Here is a 14,752-nt window from a genome sequence, read left to right as displayed (position 1 = left end):
CCATGCCAAACTAATCTCCGGTTGACTTGCAGGCCTTAAGGTGCTGTGTTATTCTTACACAGGGGCAACGCTTGCAATAAAACTCCATTTCCTGGGAAGATAGAAGTGCATGGCCATACTCAATGCCTAAGGTATGCCAGTCAAGATGGCCTTTTTTACTCGCACCACATTTTGTGTCTGCACTGACCCCAGGGGGCAGCTTTATGCATCAGCATAATAAGCAGCTGCGCAGGGGCCCCAAACAGGCAGGGGTCCAAAAGGGGGCCCCGTCGAGGTTTTTCCCACTTTATAGCTCAAAAGCACAGTTTGTAAATGACGCAATTCCAAGTTTACAACTTACACTCCGCAGCATGTACTATGCAGTATGCAGTACTGCAACTAATATCAAACTGAGTTTATGGTTCTGGAGCAGATTTATTTATTGCAATGTTCAGTTCTTTTTTTGTTCATTGTTTGTTCTCCCAAAGTGTTTATTTAACTTATTCTGTCTCACTTGCCTTTTCATTTTGCACTGAATAGATGGTGTATTGAACTTTATGTTTAGTAGTTTTTATATCACCATACCTCCAGTAAGCCACCTAGTTATCCAGTCAATAATTCTCTATAGCATTAATGATATGACTTTATACAGAATTTGTACATATAATAACATGTAAATACCACTGCTGTCAGGTGGCTGTGGTGGCTGTCAGTTTTTGCTTATGGTCCCGAAAAGGTTAATTAAGGTCGGTATTGGCTGACCCTCTCCACCCAACCCACGGTTAACCCCACGCCCTTGGACTACACCAAACTATTAATGGTACAACTATTAAAAATGCTGATGTTACATGCATTGTCAGGGTGCGGGGCAAGCGAGCCGGAAAGCAGGGGAGAGGAGCCAGTAGGTAGGGCAAGACGAGGATTTAATCGGATGACAGGACCAACAAACCAGGAACAACGCATGACACTACAATGACGGATCTGGGGAAAACAGACTGAGACTTGGACTAAATACAAAAGACTATCCAGAAATAACAGGACACAGGTGATCACAACCAGGAATTGACACGAGGTAATGAGGGGGCGTGACACACACAAGGATCGTACGGAGCCGGGCGTGACAGCATCGTTTTCAATATCTTAGGTCGTTTGTGGCATTTGGTTTACATAGCAGGTCACGTTAGTCATATCTAGCATTTACTGCCCATATAATTGATAATCCCAATAGTTAACTGTGAGTAATGAGGATTATAGGCCTAATATGGTAGTTTGAAGTCATTTTCAGAACAACAAAGTGATCTTCTTCAGGGTGCTTATGAATTAGTTTTAGTGAAAGTCCTGCTTGTGTAGTTCACATTAAAATACAGCTGTATAACAACCACAACAATAATGTAATAGTAGCAACTTTTTTTCCCCTGATGACCTTGATAATCCATATTTATTTCCTAATAAACTTTGGTGAACTTATTTATTTTTGTGTGTTGAGGCTGTAATATCCAGCTTCATTGCAATCATCCCCAGATGTGTTTGCAATTGATAGTCTAACTTGGTTGGTTCAACAGTTTTTAATATGTAAAACTAATTTTCTTTTCTGTTGATTGAAATTGTTCGAACTCTGGGAGGAGGGGAATTACTGAATCCTCACACAGAAATTATGGGAACTGTGTGATTAAGAAGGTTTTATATTTCAATATGCAATATAATTACTGCACATTAAAATTCTTGGCAGGCAGTCTTAGGAGAATTAGTGCTCATTATTAACGTGAGACATTGTAAATGTATAACAGCAATGTATTAAATGTAATAAATGTGCACTTTTGTCCTCCACAGCACTGTATTGGATAAGTGATTATGAGAAGACATAGTCTTCATCTGAAGTGGCTACGGAAGAACCGGGCTGCACTGGCACATTTCAAAATAGCTAATCATGAGAATTTGAATGGACACAATTTTAATACAATATTGTGGAAAGTCATCCATGCATTTCTACTTATAAGCCCAGCAAACACTTTGCATGTTCTGTTGTTTTTGTGTAAAACTGTGCAAGGAAGCTATAACTAAAGTTGCCAGTATCAGAACGATATGTCTAACAGGAATTATATCACAAAGTACCAAGTTCTTGGGAGTGAGACTTCCATAATTAGACCCCTCTCCTTCTTCTCTCATGATTGATGTACCAATAAATTGGAACAGGCAGCAAACAAGACATTCATATGGTTCTAGTTATCAATAATTTGATTCTCCATGTTACAGCTGCATATCCTGCTAAGGGATATGGGATCTGGATTAGGGTGGGGTGAAAAAAATCAAAATTTCCAATAGCAATTTCCAATAGTGCGGAAAAGTTGTCACTGGACCTCATTATTAAACGTGAAAAATATCTTTGAAATAGGTTAATATTTTCAGGTTCAGCAATACGATTGAAGTTTTCACCTGTTACATCAATGGGTAATATACACTATCCATTATCTATACTCATCGGTGTAGTGTTTGTGCACTTTCACAACATGATAATCACTACAAAATACCAACGTTCAGGTAACGCAGATTTTTACTGGGTATCAGCCATACACATACATTACTTCGCTCTGCGGCTATACGTGCATTACGACTAATCACCTGTCACATCAATGCACAGATCCACGCTACGTATCATCCATATCATAACGCAATGTAAAATTGTTCCTCAGTATTAAGTATTAAGCATGACAGTCAAAATGGTTAGATACACTATATTACCAAAAATACTGGGACACCTGAATTCAATGATTCAGGACTTCCTGTAGAATGAGAATGTCACTTAAAGTAACATTTTCAATTATTAATTGTTTGTCTGTAGCAACTTATGTTTATTATATACAAATCATTACTGGAAGTGTTCGGAAAGGTGAAATTCGATTCCCATATTTGTATATATGAGTATAATACTGCAAGATCATATGGCTAATGAAAGAAAAGCTTGACACCTCACATCTGCAGTGTTGGTGGTTTGAATTTCCTAACTCTTGGATCTGTGGAATTCTCCCATATCTATGCAGGCAATATGCAGGTAAGGGAACTCATGATTCTAACATGCCCTTGGTGATTGACTATGTGCCCTGCAATGAACAGGATCCTGGTCAGGGAATGTCCTGCCTTGTGCCCTATGCGACCTGGGATTTAATCCTCCCAAAAAAGTAAGTTTGAAACAGTGAATGCTGAGCTATATATTGGATAACTTGTAGTGAAAATTAGATTAGAGAAAAACTATATAGTGTAAATGCATGTTCGTCTCTAGGTACTCCAGTCTTCTAGAATGCAAGGTATGGATCGGCCCCATTAAAATAAGACAGATGCTATTTATACCCAAGTGTCAATAGCCAAGAGTGCTATTTGCACCCAGGGTAGATAGCCAATGTGGCTATTTGCACCCAGGGTAGATAGCCAATGTGGCTATTTGCACCTAGGTGTCAGTATGCCATTCCACTAAAAAAATTCATGGCTAATGTTACTGAATCGGTGCAGTTGTTTTTTTTTTTTATTCCACCTCGCAAAAATCTAAAATTCCTCCCCATGTCCTACACATAAGAGGGGAATTCTCCCCCACTGGAGAAATGAATTTCAAGCCCTGTAGCTAATGCTAACAGCATTTAGCAAGACAACTGTGTGTCTTTGGTTAGCTAACTATTGTTAGAGCAAGAGTACACTTTGTGGGTGATGTACCCTACCTTATATATTTGTATCACACTTTGACACCTTCAGCCACTGACGTGACGTGCCACCAAGCGCCGCACATTGGGTCTTTGTGGAGGCAGGGGGCAGGGAGCCGGGTGTACACAGCCGAATAGATGCTGTGCGACTTTTAACCCAGGTGCAAATACAAACTCCGTTAAAGTAAACCTCACACAAAAACTTTACTGCACATACCCAACAGCTCAGAAAAGGAAGAATCCACAAGGCACTTGACCAGAGAAACGCTAAATTTGACCACAATGGTGAATTGATCACCATTAAGTCCACATTATGGGGCAGAGATTCAACAGGGAGACACAAAGCAACAAGTTTCATCACCAAATTACCACTGATCATTGAAACAGGAAGTCAGAAAGAAATAGTGATAATATATTCAGAGCAGTCTGGGGCAAATACAATTAACTGGAGGACACTCAGAACGAGGGCCGTTAAATAGACAGACAGCATTGGTAAATTTCTGGTTGTCATCTTAGACCAGGAGATGCTAATTCAATTAAAGTTATGCCTTAGCATTCCAGTGTCAAAACTGAATACTTTAGCCCCAGAGAAAACACAGCAGCAGCAGATGAAAAACAGATGCCCCAGGGTTTTCAGCTTAACAGCACGATAAGCTAGCTGCTTATATATTTTTGCTTCTTTATATATTTAGAAGTATTACAAGATTCTCAAAAGTTACTTCTGGGGTCAGTATTCACTATGGTGTACTGGTTATAAGGGTTTTAAATTTGGAATATACACTTACCAGCTGCTTTACACTGCAGGATCCTTCTCAGGTCTCAAAATAGCCTGATGTCTTTGTAGCATGCATTCAACAAGGTGCTGGAAACATTCCTTAGAGATTCTAGGCCGTATTGATGGTTACATCATGTAATTGTTGCAGATGTCAGCTAACACATTGATGCTGTGACTCCATTGTTCCACCACATGCCAAAGGTGTTCAATTCGATTCAGAGATGGTGACTGGGGAGGCCATTAAAGTATAGCAAACTCATTTGCCTTGTTTCCACCAACACCAAGTCGGTGCTGGTGTCAATGCTGGGCTGGTTTTCACTTGTTGCATTTTGAGAACCTGCTTGCGTTTCCATCAGTTTCAAAAAAGAACAGAACCGAAATGTTACATAGGCCGAAGCGAGAGTGAAGAAAAGGTTCAAATGAATTCCATTTTTTGATTTGGTTTGATCTGATTTGGATTTAAAATTTTTCTAAGCTGCCGAACCGAAAAAAAAAAGTTTCATAGTATGACTCGTTGCGCTCTGTCACTATTGGCCATATCCACTTTTGTCTCCTTAAATAACCTCTTTTAATCATTTCTGCACAATACTGCTTTTATAAGAGGATCGATAACTTTATCTCTTAAAGGCTCTCCAGTCTGTGTAAGTGAGTATATTCTTGCTCACTAAACTTGCTAAACTTGTCTCTGCCTAATGATCTCTTTGCCTTTTGAGCACCACAATATTTTATTTGACCTGCAACGATATTTAATTTATTATTAAATCTGACCAGTAGATCAATTTTTCATTTTCCGCAGAATAAAAAAAAAAACAATGTAATGATATTCCACTAATGAGTTGGCAAGTTGTTTCACTGCCGGCACCAGCGATATTATCCATCCATCCATCCTCTGCCACTTATCCGGGGTCAGGTCACGGGGGCAGCAGTCTAAGCAGGGATGCCCAGACCTCCCTCTCACAAGCCACCACCTCCAGCTCCACTGGGATGATACCAAGGTCCCAAGCTAGCTGAGAGATATAATCTCTCCAGCATATCCTGGGTCTGCCTCCCAGTTGGACATGCCTGAAGTGCCTTCCCAGGGAGTCATCAAAGTGGCATCCTAGATAGACGCCCGAACCACCTCAGCTGGCTCCTTTCGATGTGGAGAAGCAGCAGCTCTACCCTGAGCCCCTCCCGAATGTCTCTAAGGCTGAGCCCAGACACCCTACAGAGGAAACTCATTTCTGCTGCTTGTATCTGTGATCTCATTCTTTCGGTCATTACCCAGAGCTCATGACCATAGGTGAGGTACCACGGCCGACCATGAGCTTTGGCATTTTGGAGATGCTCTGACCCATTCGCCTGAACATAATGATTTGGTCCTTGTCAAAGTCACTCAGATCTTCATCCCTGCCCATTTCTTATGCATTCAGCACGTCAACCATAAGTACCAAATATTAGCCTACCGTCTAATATATCCCAGATCATGCACTGTTGTACTAGATATAGTCAACGTTATTCACTTAACATGGCGGACATAATGTTTTGGTGTATGTAAAGTTGAGCTGTTCGCATCAATGCAAAACAGATTTCAAAGACATACATTTATATTCCTTTAACCTTGTTAATGCATACAGTATTTTGATAGCACAATAAGACAACAGTATGAGCAAAGATTTTTAATAGATTATATTTAATTTTATATTCCTTCATGGTTGTAAACAACGCAGGAGCTTCAGTTGTTATGTTACACAGATTCACAGAATTCACAGCTAAACTCAAGACATTCGGTCTCACAGGGAAGTTGACGTAGGAGAATGGCGAGGAAACATTGTTATTGTTTCATTTCACTTTTAGAAATTGTCAGACTGGAAGCATAAATAGTTTCATTTTCAATATTTGTTCTATTTCATTGAAGGTTAACTTAAAAGGAGATTCTTTCCAGGTAAGTGCCAGTTTCCAGTTAACCTGCAGTGTTTATCAGGCTTCTGTTTTCAAAACCAGTTTGTCAAATGTTAGATTTACATGACTGTACATGCCATGGTTCCCCAAATTTAATTACACACAAGTAAGGTCCGTTACCTGCAATAACATTTTCTGAGGAAGGGGTCGATTGTGCAGTCGGGATTGAATAGTCTTATGGTCTGTTTTTTGAAATCATGTGAAGGTGTGTGATAAAAAAAAATATGTTTGGTATCCCTACTTATAATATAATCTTGTTGCCATCTGTTGATTCAGCTTGAACTTGCTTTCATGTAGTATTTTTGCTAAAAAAAAAAAAAAAAAAATCTGTACAAATGAAAAATCTGTACATCACAGCTTTCTGTTAGGGCTTCAGCAGTGGTGATTCGCCAGTCTTGTTTAATCTATGTTTACTCTTCCAAGTGAGCTTGGTTCATCGGTTTAACACTAATCGCTTTATTGGTAAAGCACATTTTCATGTGCAGTTAATTATTAGTTATTGACGTGACATTGACATGTTATTTGTTAATTTTGTTTATTACCTGGTTGAGTTCATTTGTTCAATCTTAATCAAACCTGTGCCTTGAGTTTGTCTCAGTGGGAGACTGTTAGTCTAGCACTACTATATTATAGTATAAATAAAATGTAACAATTATAACAAACATGGAATTAATTACGATTAATCACTTATTACGATTAATCACGATTAAGAGAATTGATTGTCTAACAGCCCTAATATAAAGCATGAAATATTCAGATGTATTGGTTGGTGTTGAATAAATATGCCCTTACTCAGAAAACTTAGAAAAAAAAATTTATTTACAGAAAACAAGCCATCCTGTTCCTTACCTTTTCAAAAATTATATTTGTTTAATTTATTCATCTGCGAACAAGGTCAAAGCAAAAAGAAGCTTAGGAAAGGCAAACAGTCACATATGAGTGGAGGACATCATGCAGTACACCCCACCCCTGATAAAAAAAACTGCAGTAAGAAAAGTGGGAAAGAAATGCCCTCAGGTTTTTCGAACTATTTTTCATTATTTTGCATTTGCCATTCGGCAGTCTTAAACAGGCTTAAGAAAATAAATAACATCACAGAATCACTTAATCACTTAAAAAACACCCTGCCATTTAAGTGGACATCATGTCAAACTCCAATAGAGTCACATCACTATAGCAAAGCTAATTCACTTACGTTGACTGTACTGGAGGTGTCTGTAATGAGGAACCAAATTCACATTGCAGAATAAACCTTCACATTAGCATGTAAATCTGCAGTGTTTGCTTCAAATTGAGGTATTTAAGGCAGTTACACTACAGATGGGCTTCAAGATGTGCCACGTTAGAGGCTGGCAAAATTTTACTTTAAAAAAAAAAAATCAGTGATTTGTCAGAATTTTTTAAAAACGCACACAAAATTAGATTCAATGGCCACAAAATACTCAATTCAAAATAAGCTCATTCGATCTGAATGCACATAATTATTATATGTATTGAAAAATTACAAACAGAATAAATTCAGTGCATAATGTTCCTGAGTTACAAAATGTTATTTTCAGTCACTGCTTCTGTCTGATGACTGCTCATCATGAAAGAAAACAATTCAATTTTCCCCCATAGAAACAAAGCTGAAAGCAAATTAAGAAGAGTACCATCAGCACACACACTCAAGCACAAAAATAAGAGTTTTTTGCTATAGGAATAAGGCGTCTATATTGCGCAAAACATTACAGGAGCTATTTCAAAAGCCATCTGGAACACAGATAACACTAAAGCAAAATGGCTGTTGCCATGCTGACCGCGTCTGCAGCATAAGAAAGGCACTTCAAGTTCTCCGTGTTCCTGTAACGAAGCTGCTTTCCATTACCGGTAGCTGCGGGAGCAGACCTAACGAGAGCAGACTTAACGAGAGCTGTAGCTTGGGGAGTAGAGTCGCAGTTTAGGGCTGGCCTTTAGGTCAGATGGAATCGTGTGGTTGAATGGACTGAAGGCTGGAGATGCAAGTCCTGTGAAATGGCAAGACAGTAGGAAATTGGCTGTGTGGGTCAGAGCACGACCAGAAGTATACAACCCAATATCCTAAGGCATTTTCATTGTGTTCATGTACATGTAGGTAGCACATCAGCATTTTCAGTTTTCCTTTGACACAAACGGGAAAACAACATGAAAAGCATGCAGAGTTTTTACACATCCACCAAATGTCTGTAGGGTATAGCATATAGAGCATACAGTACCTGTAGGAGGTGTCCTCTGAATAAACGCTGGGTGTGGGGGCTGGTCCCGGGGAGAGAAGGCATGGCAGGCTGGGGATAAAAGATGTATTTAAGCTTTTAAACAAATTGAATCTGATGGTCATTCACATTGAAATGTGCTAGATAAGTTTATTATTAGAAAAGACTTAAGGTCATAAGAATGTAAAAAAAGCAGTATACAAAATGTTTGCTTGTTTGAATAAATCCTATACTACAACAGGTAGTTTGCTATACCATCTTTTAATGTCAATCTGCTTGTATCGCATGGTACCAGTTGATTAAAATTAGTTTATTTTTAAATTATATCAAAACATAACAGCTTAATATGTTTGTTTAATGCTGGTGAATTTATGGAAAGAACTAGGGCAGCTGCTATTAAACATTTTCATATGCAAATATTCAGTAGATTTTTTTCATGAATATTTGACTTTTTACACACCAAAAACCACTAATGATGTTTTGAAAATGTTATATAGATATAGATCAGACTGTCTTGACTCGTACTTGTAACTTTTCTCTTTACTTACTCGTGTGATATGCGTGTGTTACTTGCGAGAAGAGCTGCAATGCCATGGTCAGAATATGAAAGCCCATGAATTTTGGTTATTACCAGTTATTCAAATGTGTTTTTCTTCTCAAATGTATTTTACTTGAATTTCTTGAATATCTGTTGCAGGTCATTGACAAAGAGCTAACGACTGATATACACAATCAATGCATGAAATTTCAGTGGATAAATTAAAGGCTTCTTCCTTTAGCTGTAAATTTACTGCCTGCCTAAACCGGATTGCTTTATATACATTTTTCAACTTTTGCCAATGTCATGTTATTGCCTTTGCATTGCTGTTCATCCCGATGTTGTATACGACTGGAATTCCATTAGTGTGGAAAGGGGGCGTTAGAAAAGCAATTTATACAAGAGCTTAAAAACAGTTAACAACTAGAGGCTGTGGGAACGACCACAACGTATTTCTGGGACAGCTCCATCACCCCTCCCCCCCCCCCCCACCTCTACAATGTTACTGGGAAGTCAAATACTTTTACGGTTACTCTAAAGCTGCTTCAATTTTGGTGCATTGTTGCCTCAAAACAATATCAGGGGTCTCTATCAAACGTGCACAAGAAGAGTGTTTTGTGTAAACCATGCATAATCACATCTTTTAATGCATAGAATGGTATTTATCAATTTCTTCCTGTGCATAGAACTACATGTGCATATATTCACAAACATTCCCGACCATCTCACACAACCCACAGAAACCACCTCAGGGATGAGAACCCGAGCGCAGCCATGTGGAGGGTGATACCTCAGCACCACACTAGTCTGGATGGAACAGTGTGAGGTTTTTTTTCGGTGGCTGGAGTGCCAATCCTGCCACCAACCCCCAAATTTCCCAATAAGTTAGAGGACCTCCTTATAGGGCTGGATGTAGATTAACATCACAACCAGGACAAAGCAACTGCAGGTTAAGGGCCTTGCTCACGAGCCCAACGGAATAGAATCACTCGGGTCCATGGCCAAAGAAATAATGTCACTTTTACTAAATACAGTCTAATGCTGAGATGCACCTGACTGAGGCACGTCCGATTACATTTATGTCCGAGATCCGTAGTACACAATGCACGATAGAGAGATGTCTGACAGCAGATGTAGTAGGAGGTCAGCGGGTGTATCGCTTAGTGTGACAGGTGCAGGACAATGGGCAGCACCCACAGCCCTATGATGACCCACCGCCCATTTCAAACTTGTAATACAGTATGCATACAGTAATGAATGTGATGGACAGCTACAATAAGCAGATATGATACATAAAGTACCTATTCTGTGCCATTTCATTACATAAAAATACACTTACTGTACAACAATGTACATTACGCAGCTTCAGACGCCATCCTACTTCGCTTTGCTACCGTGCTCTGATTTCGTAGAACAATTTGTACCTTATTTTTCATGAAATTCCAGTGAGATCTTTTTATTATGAAGTATGATTTTATAAAATGATGCGACTAATATTTACATTATTTGCTGTAGAGTACCGTTTGCTGTAGAGTACCGTTTGCTGTAGAGTACCGTTTGCTGTAGAGTACCGTTTGCTGTAGAGCACTGTACACAGCATTAACTGCGTATGTCATCTGTCCTCATGCTAGGTACTTCTCTTTCTTTGACTGGCAACTAATAAGGCTGCCAAACAAAAATTTTTTTTTATTATGTTCAGCAAAACCTCCACTTCATTCTTGGTTATGCTCAGATTGTCCCTGTCTGCACATTTTTTAAAAACTTTATTTCTTAATAGCAAAATGCAGTTATAAAATCACAATACAAGCATATGGCACAAAATATATCACAAAGAACAAATAGGATATAAAGGTATATGTCTCTTCATGATTTCTATTTCTGCAGCACATACTCCTATTAGGGTCTGGTGTGTTATGTGGAAGTTATATGCCCATATATGGTTCATTGAGGGCATTTATTTAAATTAGTCTTGATGGGCGTAGGCAGTCACATTTAGAATGCATGAGATTTATCAACATTCAGCTATTTGTACGCACAATTTTAGGAAATGTTCTATGCACACTTTGATAAATGAGACCCCAGATCTACAGTTGTGGTTAAAAGGATCTTCATCCATATGCTGTCCAATGCTTTAAAATGGAAGGGACATACTGATTAGTTGTTAGCTAAAGCTGACTGGCTTGCTCTACAAAAATTAAGCCAATTACGCTTGAAATTGCAGTTTGTGATGATTCAATTGACATTTCACGCCATTCTGTACTTTTTTGTATGATTCATTGAATATGTTACGTTGTACATCTGGTGTGATAAGATTGTGTTCAAGTAATTGAGCCATTTAAATAGATTAAATGAAGGATAAAACAGCACCACCCTCCTTGGCCCAGGCAGCCATACTCACCAATGATGACTGCGGCAGTGGCAGCGAGCAAAGCAAACAGGGTGAAGAACATGACCTGGTAAGACTCGATGAACTGCTGCAGTAGAGGAGCCCCCTCCCAAGCTCCAGCTGGATTAGCTGTACAGTCAGATAAACAAGTCATGGGCCACTCAGTCGCAAAGAATGATTATCCACCCTTACATAAATCACCAGTGTCACAGTGGCCTTATACTTTCTGTAATTTCCATCCATCTTCTGTAACTGTTTGTGCTATTCAGAGTCGTGGGGGGTCTGGACCCTATCCTGGAGGCTATGAGTGCAAGGCAGGGAACAACCCCTGATGGGGCAGCAGTCCATCACAGGTCACACTCACACACCATTCACTCACACATGCACACCTACGGGCAATTTGGTGACTCCAATTCTTTATGTAATTTATATCTACTGAAATTTTGAAACTGATGTCGTACCGAATAACTACATTTATACAGTTGCATAAGACGTGACAATTTGTCAATGGTATGCTCTAGTAAGGCTACATGTTAATTTTTGCTATTGAGATACCAAAGTCTGCCATTGCAGGCCATGTTTACAGGGTATTTTAGAGATCCAGCTCAAAATGAACATTCTCAGAGGTTTTGAGTGGTGAAGACAAAGGGAAACCCACCCTGCATGGCTGTGCTGGGGTCAGCCGCATGGATCACTGCCACCGGCAGCTGTAAGGCCTGCTCTGTCGAGGAGCTTGTTACAGTGATTGTGGCTAATACACCCCCCTGAGCAAATCTTAGGTCAGCCAAGTGAACTGTATACTTGGCAAAACTGGGGAAGCCCTGCGAGACCTCCTTCTGATGAATCACAACACTTGATGAGCTTGAAGTCACCTGCAAGAATCACTGAATTAGATATAAAACATTCATTTTCTGATGAAAAGTAACACTAGTCTTTTGTTAAAGCAAATTTTAACGTGGGGCTAGAAAGTGTGAAGACTAAAGAGGAAACTGATAAAACTACTGTTGACTACATAGATCAGAGCTTAAGAGACTGATGGTTGTCTGGTGATGCTAATTTGAATTTATGATGGCATGTCCTCCACTAAAACAAGGATTATATATGATGTTTTACCATCTGCAAGTAAAACAACATTGAAATAATGAACATACTCACCTCAAGGTTACTTATGGCTACAGGTGCTCCATATACTGTGAACTCTGCTGATGGGTGCTGATTGGTGAGCAAGATCTCATTCTGGTCAGCATAGAAGACGGGGTTCACTGGAAGCTGGGCACCAAGCTGCTGTCCCGTGAAATGTCCCCCCTCTACAGTGGCCTTCACCACCAGCTGGGTTGCAGATCTGCTGAGGACCCTCATCTGCTGGTCTGTCAGGGCCTTCAGGACCATGGAGCAGTTGTAGAAGCCTGGATGGGATTTTACATTCCCATGTAAATCAAAAGAAAAAGATGACTAAGACCCATCATACAACTAAGGAGCAAACCAATACTTCAACCCCAAAATTATACTCCTCTGCATACTGTTTCCTATTCCTGAAAAGTCACCATGGGTGAACTAAGCTGTAATTGGTCTGATACAGACCTTGATCTAGTGTAATTCCTTTAACTTGCAATGAGGTGTAACTCATCTGCACCAAAGTCTGATTTCTCTATAACCTGGGGTATAACCTGTTATCCATTGACATTCAGTCTTCGCTTTGTTTTATACTCTTGCACCTTGTATTTTTGCACCTTTTCTTTCCTCTGATTTATGGCCCTCATAAGTCACACTTATAAATGTGATGCCGGCAACAAGTTCCAAAAAGGTCGGGAGCATTTATTCGGCCTTCACAAATGTTCAGGTTCCCCATGCCAAACCACCATGACTGACACTGGCTTTCCAACATGCCATTAGTAACAAGCATGGTGATTGTGTTCTCTGGGCCAAAGATGAAAACTAAGTCCATTTTCCACAAAAACAAGTTCAAAAGGTGGACTCTTCAGACCACAGCACACATTTATTCCTTGCGTCAATCTCAGAAGAACTTCAGCCCAAAGAATACTGAGGTGTTTCTGGATTGTTGATGTTTGGCTTCTGCTTTATACAGTTGACTCTTACCTTGCATATATAGATATTGCACTGAACCGTTTACACCAGCAATGGCTTTCCAGTGTTCTCCGGAACCCATGTGGTTGCATTCATTGCAGAAGAATGTCAGTTTTGAATGCAGTACCTTCTAAGGGCTCAAAGATCACACACACTGAATATTGGTTTGTGTATGTGGCCTTGCCCTTTATGTGCAGCAAATTCTCCGGACTCACTGAATCTTTAAATGACGTTATGGACCGTAGATAGTGAAATACCTAAATTCCTTGCAATCATACACTGAAAGATGTGCGCTCATGCAGCTTTGCACAAAATGTCAAACCTTGACCCATCCTTGTTTGTAAACAAGCCCTTCAAGGATTCTTTTTTTTATATCCGATCATGATCTGTTACCATCTGTTACTTATTCACCTACTTGTAGAAAGACCCAAACAGGTTTCTTTGAATATTCCACAGGTAAACACATCCCAAAATTTTTGGAGATGGGGCTGTACATCCTTCACTCACCAGTCTTGGGGTCGAATCCCGTCTGTGTGGTGAACACATCATGAGCAGGGAACTCAATGGCCTCATTGCTGAAGTGGACATGGCAGCGTACAGAGGACTCAGGATGCAGTTGATGGATGGCAGTGATCTGTGAAGGTGAACAAACCCCTACAGAGAACACACAGGTTGTAAGTTTGCATCTACATTTATTTACATTTACATTATATGGACAAAAGTACTGGGACACACTGCAGTGTTTCAAACTCCCTTTGGCATTAACCCCAGCACACAAACTGTGTGCTGGAAGCTTCATGGAATGGGCTTCCATGGCTGAACAGCTGCATGCTAGCCTCACATCATAAAGCACAATGCCAAGTGTCAGATGGAGTGGTGTAAAGCACACTGCCACAAAGCAAGGACCATTAAGACATGTTAGGGTGAGTTTGGTGTGGAAGAACTTCATTGGCCCACACAGAGCCCTGACCTCAACCCCATCAAACACCTTTGGGATGAACTAGAACGAAGACTGTGAGCCAGACCTTATGTCCAACATCAGTGCCTGACACACTCCAAAATCTAGTGGAAAGCCTTCCCAGAAGAACGACGACTGTTATAGCTGAAAGGGGGGGCCCTCTCCATATT

At 39.9% G+C, this 14,752-nt stretch overlaps 1 protein-coding gene across 1 annotated transcript in view; it reads right to left on the bottom strand.

Moving 5' to 3' along the window:
- Positions 1–7,185: 7,185 nt before the first annotated feature.
- Positions 7,186–14,752, bottom strand: part of nup210 (nucleoporin 210) — a 32,972-nt gene continuing 25,405 nt past the window's right edge. Inside the window, exons 35-40 of the mRNA XM_072713791.1 lie at positions 14,132–14,278; positions 12,695–12,945; positions 12,198–12,411; positions 11,552–11,668; positions 8,619–8,687; positions 7,186–8,390 (exon numbers count right to left, since the gene is read on the bottom strand). Of these exons, the coding sequence (XP_072569892.1) occupies positions 8,287–8,390; positions 8,619–8,687; positions 11,552–11,668; positions 12,198–12,411; positions 12,695–12,945; positions 14,132–14,278 (902 nt within the window). The 3' untranslated portion in view covers positions 7,186–8,286. The remainder of the gene's footprint in view (positions 8,391–8,618; positions 8,688–11,551; positions 11,669–12,197; positions 12,412–12,694; positions 12,946–14,131; positions 14,279–14,752) is intronic.

The sequence above is a fragment of the Paramormyrops kingsleyae genome, chromosome 6, assembly GCF_048594095.1.
Source record: "Paramormyrops kingsleyae isolate MSU_618 chromosome 6, PKINGS_0.4, whole genome shotgun sequence".
Classification (NCBI taxonomy): domain Eukaryota; kingdom Metazoa; phylum Chordata; class Actinopteri; order Osteoglossiformes; family Mormyridae; genus Paramormyrops; species Paramormyrops kingsleyae.
This window is presented reverse-complemented; position numbering and strand designations above follow the sequence as displayed.